At 38.3% G+C, this 8,618-nt stretch overlaps 1 protein-coding gene across 1 annotated transcript; it reads right to left on the bottom strand.

The window, feature by feature from the left end:
- Positions 1–1,743: 1,743 nt before the first annotated feature.
- tmem128 (transmembrane protein 128) lies at positions 1,744–6,364 on the bottom strand. Its single transcript, XM_073468444.1, has 5 exons — positions 6,253–6,364; positions 4,893–5,025; positions 4,563–4,724; positions 3,489–3,597; positions 1,744–2,813 (listed from the first exon to the last, which is right to left on the bottom strand). The coding sequence occupies exons 1-4, from the start codon at positions 6,350–6,352 to the stop codon at positions 3,498–3,500; spliced, it is 495 nt and encodes a 164-aa protein (XP_073324545.1). The 5' UTR covers positions 6,353–6,364; the 3' UTR covers positions 1,744–2,813; positions 3,489–3,497.
- Positions 6,365–8,618: the final 2,254 nt, after the last annotated feature.

An 8,618-nucleotide genomic window follows, 5' to 3' on the forward strand; every position in this document is an offset into this window, starting at 1 on the left:
GCACTACAGTAATCTGTTCTGTATGCTTGGTCTTTCCTCCTCCGAGGAGGTTTACAGAGGATGTCCATGTTACATGTATTCTAAACACACAAGACAGAGAGCGATAGGGACCGTGCACAAGGAAACGGTGCGTAATTGCGCACATCAACTCGCCTGTGTACACACCGTGGTAGCTTCAGCTCTGCCATTGATACACGTGCGTATAAGTCAAACAGCTATTCCGTTTATTTTCCTTCATTTGCACATCTGAGATCTGCACATGTCACGTGCAGGAGACATCAGACACCAATCTGGCCCATCAGCCTCTCGCGAAGGACACGCCACAAAGGCGTCACGAGGAGAGACAATCCATTCATGCTCTTGAACAGCACATCTCAGCACCATCCGCCGGGTATCGATTTATTGATCACTGAGAGTCAGCACGATAAAGAAAAAGAGTCAAATCTTTTCATTATCAGGCGCTTTGATGGACGATTGATTAAGTCTGAACATTTTGATTCAATCTGGAAAGCGCTCGAGCTGTCTGTCCCCCCCCCCCCCCCAAACAAGCTCACTGCAGTTTGAGGACAAATCAATAACAGTGTGATTGACTAAAAGCTTCATTGAACGCTTGACTGATAATAACACTCTAATATGAGCCACCCAGTATGATTTTTCTGACACTGAAGCACATTTTCTTCATAAGAATATGTACTTGTACTTCAGTCAGATTTTGAATGCAGGACTCTATTTGTTTAAGTTATCTTACAAGACAATGGGGGAGACTATCTTAAGTAGCACAAACTTGGACCAACAAATCTACACCACTGAATGAAAGCACTGTGGAATCAGACAGCAGAAACATGTAGGCTGACTATATGGTACTATGGGCCTACAAAAAACATTAAGACATCTGTAAAAAACATCATAGTAGGAAAAATTCATATATCAATCAAAGCGTGCATGTTCACAATAGTATAAATATAAAATAAAAGTTGGTTAGAGCTTAATGTGTCGTCAAGAGCCTATCCTTAAACAACAAAGAAAGGACATAGAATTAGGCAAAAAAAATACACATACAACTCTTGGCTATGAAGGAGCTGATAAAAGCAAACTATAACTTGAAACAACCATATGATAAGGAATTTAGAAAATACACTATGGAAGCTGTCTGGAAAAAGTCACTAAGATGGTACATCTCATCAAAGTATAGTCCAATATAGTGAAGGATTATATTTGAGAATTATAAATATATATATATATATATATATATATATATATATATATATATATATATATATATATATATATATATATATATATGTGTGTGTGTGTGTGTGTGTGTGTGTGTATATATATATATAATTAACAAATCAGGGTGAACGTTATGACATCTACATATTATTCGAAGAGATATGTACTGAAGTTAGTATCCGGTTCTAAGCTACCATGCTGCACCAACACCCTCCAGATGTCTCAAGCTTGCTACCTGCACGACTAACTGAGCTGACTAGCTGTCTGCAGCTACAGTTAGCTGCAATTAGCTTTACTCTGGTCGTATGCCGTCCCCCATTTCTTTTGATTATGAATTCAACAGGTGGCCAATTCTTACACACTGCACCTTTAACTTGAAAAAAATCACGTTATATGTCTGCATCGTACTTGTACTTGAGTAAAAATCTGAATACTTCATTGACCCCTTGTACAGTGTGTGTTGAACAAATATCTACAGTTTTATCAAGAAGTGACAATAATTTCAGTAAGTAGTGAAATCGGTTATAAAAGTTTATTCAGAAAAAAATACAGAATATGAGCAGAAATCTTTACATTCTTCACCACAAACTGCTCAAGAAATAAAAATAATTTAAAAACTTTGTTGGTTTCATAAACACAGTTATAAATGGTGGAACATTAAGTTTGTTTACACAGTTTTCTACAAATAAGCACAGAAGCATTTTTCCCCACACAGGACATTTTCTCATGTCACAGTAGGAAAAGCACAGGTGAAAATTAAAAATTAAATAAAAAAGGCTGAATTCCATTTAGTTGTTTCAGTTTGAGGGTCCTGGTGTTGTTCAGGCTGACTCACTGTCACAATGTCATGGCTACTAAAACATTTAAATGAAACAATTGTTACTGTAACTAGTAAACACCTGTTATTACGTAACTGCTTTTCCTACTGCAACAAGCCAAAATGTCGTCTATGGACTTAAAACATTCATGACACTCTGACTGCAAAACTCCAAAGTGTCATTTGCCAAACACTCCACACAATGCATCACAGTTTTTGACACAGTTGTCACTGTTTGTTTTGTAAAACACAACAATGAGGAATCATAAAGTGAGATGGTTAAACTCTCAGCACACCAACACTAGTGACCCTACAATGCTGACCTGCCCCGCTGTCACCACCTGTGTGATATTCCCACAAGTACATCAACCTGCTGCAGGTGTGGGTCTACGACAGGACGGCAGGGGCAGGAGCATGAGAAACCAGGCAGATGAGTTTTAAATGAAATTCAAGTCACTACTGTTGACCATGTGGTGAACCATGGTCTCAGGAGAAGCCGGTCAGCATGTCCAGACAAGTCTCATCAGATTTACATTGATTTTTAAAATTCAAACCACAAATGTCACACACTTTCAGCACTATGCCAAAATATAGTTGTGTGTTACAGGTAATTTTTATGTTTTATAATGACATCTATATATTTGACATATTGCAATATTTGATTCTCCCTTTGACTCCTTCTTATATGCAGAGAATACTTGAACTTGAGGCAGATGAAGAGCGTCATCATGAGTTCATCTACGGAGCTGAGGCAGGATTTTGCCTAAACACAGGGAGGTGAAGGTAAGGGAATGTGATTGGCCATCATGCCAACATAACAGTCACTGTACAGTGTGCTGACTGAGGCTAGACCTTACAATTTCTGCTGTATGTTTTTGTAATTTTCAATTATTCTTTTATTATTATTACTCATTTCTAATTTTATTTTTACAGTATTTTCTACATTTGGAGCATTTTATTTCTAAATCTTGTAAAATATGCACATACAGTGATTATAAGCACAAAATATGCTACAAATCCTAATTTTACAAACACAACTGTTGCTGACTTTGAACATGTATCTTACATTAAATATGTTGAAAAATGTTGGCTGCTGTGTTAAGTGCGTGTGTTTCTAAATGTACCATTATGGTAAGAGTGTGTTTGATTTAAGTGCTTAAGTTGTTTTTGAAGGCGTGTTTCCTGTACTGACACCACTGCAGTGGAGATTGTTAATGAAGTTGTCAACTTGTGCGTTGCTTACGAAATATGTGTATAAAAACTCAACATTATGATGTTGTAAAGTAAAACTTCTTCAAGTATGAAGCATTGGTATTAAATATGTAATGTTAAATGACATAAGACTTCACTTGTTCACAATTTAAGGCCAAATGCAGCATTATTCATGTCAGTAAAAAGACATTTGGTGAAAATTAAAATGACGGCGTATCGTCCTCACCCGTCACATTCATCCAAGCAAAGAGATGAACATGACCACGCCCATGAACTGTGTGAAGAGGATGAGTGGAGTGAAGAAGGACCACACTGGCCACAGTGCCATGTTGAGGCTGCAAAGGAAATACAATAACACTTAAAAATGTGCACAAGTTGGACGATCAATCATACGATATTCAATGTATGCAGTCGCCGCCTACGCTGTAATGTTGTCACAGCCGCTGCAGAGGAAGAATGTGGGAGGTTAAACAATGCCAGCATTTTTTTATATAGTGGATTTTGATTTATTCTTGTATTGTCAACACAATACGCACTCAGACGACAAGAGAACATTAACCAGTCTGCATCACTCCAAACAAGTTCAGGCTTGACACTTTTACTGAAGAAGCATCCAGATCAACTAGTTTTGCATTTGACTGCTTGCTGCTTTCTTCTTATGAGTGACTCCAATCAACACAGATTCATGTGTATCCACGCATGTTTCTTAAGTATATATACAGGTTTATGATTTACACAAAGTGGGTAATGCTAGCCCCACACTAAGGCATAATTTGGCAGATTCTGTTCTACACAAAAATTCACACATTATCTATTCACTACCACGCTGATGGAAATTTGGGTGAAGTGTCATACACTACAAATTAGTTGTTGAGCGTCACAGAAAAACAGCACAGCAGCATTCTCCTAAACACCTGAAGTAGATGAGAACTTGTTTTAAAACCGCCTGCACGCTCTACCTGGGCGCCAACTCTTGCCTAAATCATTTCCAGTAGGCGAGGACAATCTGACACGGATAACCTCCTGTTGAGTGCTACATCAGAATCGGCTTTATTGGCCAAGTATGTGTAGACATGCGAGGAATTACACTCCAGTTTACAATGCTCTGTGTACAACCCTGAAATAGACAAACAGCTAGAGACAATGACAACCAGAACTGAACAGATAAGTTAAAGTTAAAGAGTGCAGGATGGTGAATGGTACAGGACAGAACTGTAAAGTCATATGTGTGAAAGGGCACCTCAGGACATGCCCGGAGCAAGCTTACACAGTTTGCAGTTTATTTAATTTGTTGTTTTACCTGCAAGATGCAGCAATAAAAGCTGCGGTAGTGATGGGAGGAATGGCAGGGTACTCCTGGTCGTAGTGCTTGATACCTTTGAACCACTCCAGGTACACAATGCAAAACATGGCAAGAGACAGACAGATCCCGAGGAGTATCAGACCCACGTTGAACCACCAACTGGAAAAAAAGAACATTTATTCAAGACCTGTAGGTAATATATAAAGACTTCTTGAAGCTATTAAAAAAAAAAGATGTATTTACTTTTGAGTGTTTATAATGTAGGGAGTAGAGAATAAGTGAACAAATCTGCAAGGAATGTTTGTGTTTTCCTCATAACTCAGTCACCTTTTGATATCATCATTCTCCATGATGTTGCGTAAGAAATCCACGTAGTAGGTCACACTTATGGATGCTACGATCCAGAAGACGGAGTGCCTGTTAAAGCGTGGGAGAGGTTTAGCATCTTTTTCCTCCTGACCTGGAAAGTTACAGAAAAGAAGAGTTTTAAAACAAAGTTTCAGCTCATTCAGCCCCAACCCATAATTTAAAAGCATGCTACATCACAAGTAGGCCTTCAGAAAAGTCGAGATCTAAAAGCAGATTACAACAAATGAATACCTACTGAATTATGCTTCATTCCTACTCACCAAATTACATGTCCACAAAAGTCTGACTACATTCTTAACACGTTTTAACATAAATTAGATGACCCATTTAACGCTAACACGCTGCATGACTTAAATAAGTCGCTGAAAGAGTTGCAGTGTAGTATGGTGTCGAATTTACTACCAAATATGAGATTTGTCTTGCCTTCACCGAATGTGCTAAATCCCCACCTTTCAGGTTTAAGGAGCTTTTGAGATGAATCTGATAGCTTTCTTTGAGATAATCTTACCTCTCAGAGAGCTATTAATCTCTATAATTTACTGGTTGATTAAATTTATCACAGCCTGTTGCTGGCTGCTGAAGTGCATGCTGGTCTACTCTGTGCAGAGTTCACAATGAACTCCATGCCCTAGACAAGTATTTGGCCTACATCTATAATCAAAGCTATGCCTAGTGGTCCATCTTGGACACAAGATATAATAAAGTCGTCCTGCCAGACGGAACTGACCGATGTAAACCGGTAGACGCAGCCATTAATAAGGACAGGATGACCACTCGACAAATGTGTTGTCTGTTGCTTATATTACAGTTCTCGGTTTACACTGGTGGAGAGATGACCCTTGGATTGGGGACAGTGGAGGAGTAGAGTTTCCCTGTATTATGTTGCTGAGCTGACACAGCGTTTGCTCACAGTCAAAACAATCAAGAATTGCTGGATTTCTGCCAGTCAGGGCCTCGAAGTTGGACAATTGTCCACTGTACAAGCTGCCTACAACCTCAAAATACCAGATATCTCTCTGCTGTAGTTGCATGAAAGGCAAAAGTCTGTGTATAAAGTGGGCTAACTCACAGGCTGACAGTTCAGCTGCTTTAACCATAAAGGTTAGCTAGTTACTTTTCTAACACTGTTTATTTATGTTAGCTAGCAAGCTGTACATGTTTGACACAATGCTACTTTCAGTATGGATGTCAGTGCTCAACCAGAGCTATGCTAACGTTTCAGGACACTGTTGCCTCCAGGTGTTACCGGTTAGCTCTGTCAGAAAACTAGTTACAGCTGGCTAATATCGTTAGCCATCATAATGTCTCTGAAGCTTACTCTTCTCGTCTTCGTCACCCGACGTCGTTGTTTGCATAAGAAACTCCGCATCTCTCTTAAATCTATTCCGCAACGTCGCGAGCTCATTGTCATTAAGCATTGTGTCGATGCTGTCATCAACTTACAGCAGCTCTGGAGGCTAACTGGAAATTAGAAGGCACTTCCTGTTAGACCCAGAGTCGCCTTTTCTATGACGCAGAAGAAAGCGACAGTTGTAGTTTTTTTATACTAGAAATAATTGAGCAAAACAAATGTCAAGAAGCTAGAGAAAAACATTCAATAGGCTATATGTGAGATAAACAAACTTACATTTTAATTATTAGAAGTATTTAAGAAGCAAAAAGTTAAATAACTGCATTGCTTTTGTGCAAAATTATTTTTCAATTATTTTTCTATTATTTGTGTTGTATTATAGTTTTTATATAATTTTTATATTATATATATAATTTTTATATTATATATACATCATTGTTAATAAATAAAATGACAAAGTCCCCTTTGATTATGGGAAACAATTAGTGTTTTGTTCTTAATTTACATACATGAATACAAAACTTGGTAAAGTGCTGTTGGTTATTCAATAGCAAACTCATTAGGACCAACGATGTAGAACACACTGTAAAAAAAACTGAATGTAAACATTACATTTACAGTCCTAGTACAGTGAACGTTTGCTACATCAAACCTCTGCCAAAAGGGAAATATTATTATTTATTTGATTCATTATCTATTCCCTACTACAGAAAACAATGTCTTGTGCTAATACTTAATAATTTGCATACTAGGTACAGTATAACCCAAGTCTGTGTGTGATCTGTATAAGTCCAGCATTAATCAAACTGGACCACCAGGCTGGCAGTAAAATAGACCCACAAAAGGGTAACTGAGGACATTTGAACAAGAAAGTCAGACAGGACAAATTTGCTCTCATCCTTCATAAACTTTGCAGAATGCATAGTAGCTGGCTGTATTCCAGATTTTATCTTGAATGTATACCTTTACATGGCGCTGGCTAGAATCTGACACTGCTGATACCTTTGTCCCATTTCACTCTCGATCGGAAACTCTTCAACGAGGCAAATACAGGGCATGTGCACTGAAGAAAAGTGAATACTTTATTGTTGTTCTGTAGCAAACAATCATAAACAGGCAACAGAATATAGACTGACAAATGTGAGAAGTTATAAGACACATCTTAAACTAATACAATGTAATACAACTAATAGGGCAACTGGACATCTCCAGCATGTAGTCACTTTTAGGGGAAACAAGTGACTTTTGCTTACAAACAGGTAAAGGTTATGGGGTCATCAGCTACTTTGCATCCATGAGTTTTTGTTGTTCCTGTGCAGATGCACCAGATAAGAGTGTTACCTCATACTCTGGGATTCAATCCTTCACAAGTCGGGTTCTTACTTTGGGGATTAGTAAGAGAAGCAATACCTGGTCGTGTTTACCACTTCTCTACCATAGCACAAGCAGCATACAATAGTCTTACTGCTTTATGTTTACTGCTTTCTGTGTAATGGCAACATTTAAATGAGATGGTAACTTTTACTGAACATAGTTGGCCTAGTGTAATCTATTCATTTAATCCAGCCCTGGTCAAATGGTTGCAGCTTGGTTAGGTTTAGGCACGAAAACTACTTGGTTTAGGACAACATTGTGGTTTGGGTTAAAATCACAACGTTACTTCTGTAACTTCCTTATATGTGACGTAACTTCACTACGAAAAGCGGTCACCTGAATGAAAGACTTGCGTCTGTTTAACCCCACCGTCAATCCTTCACATCTTCCCTATATAGACTTTTCACTTTTTTGCTCCTTCTCCTTCTTGGCGGCAGTAAAATTTATCGAAGCTTTGCTAACTACAAGCAACTATGAGCTGCTGATGTAAGCAACTGGTCATGCATTAAGCAAGGGTGTGTTTTATTACCTCCGCCAAGGAGGTTATGATTTCAGCTGTGTCTGTTTTTTTGTTGGTTGGTTTGTATGTCATCCAGGACTTGGATGGAGGATGGGTCTCGGCCCAAAATTGACCCAAGTAACTCAGGATAAATGGACGGATCCAGTAATATTTTCTCACTTTCCTTAGAGATAGAATGCATTGTTGAAGTTTTTGGTAATTTTCAGGGGAAAATACATGGATGTTGATTAAAAAAAAGCAAGGCTTATTTAGGTGGCTGGTATCTATAAGTGAGTACAGTTTGATGCAGATCCTACATCCAGAGATCTTAAATTACAGTTAAGCAGTTTTGGCTGGTTTATAACTTAAGAGTGATACAGGGCTATCGCTTTTAATGGATTTGGCTTGATTGAATTAAGAGACTTTTGGGCCTTGGCAGGCGGTATGCGCTCTACTGAGT

This window comes from Pagrus major, chromosome 6 (genome assembly GCF_040436345.1).
Source record: "Pagrus major chromosome 6, Pma_NU_1.0".
Lineage (NCBI taxonomy): Eukaryota > Metazoa > Chordata > Actinopteri > Spariformes > Sparidae > Pagrus > Pagrus major.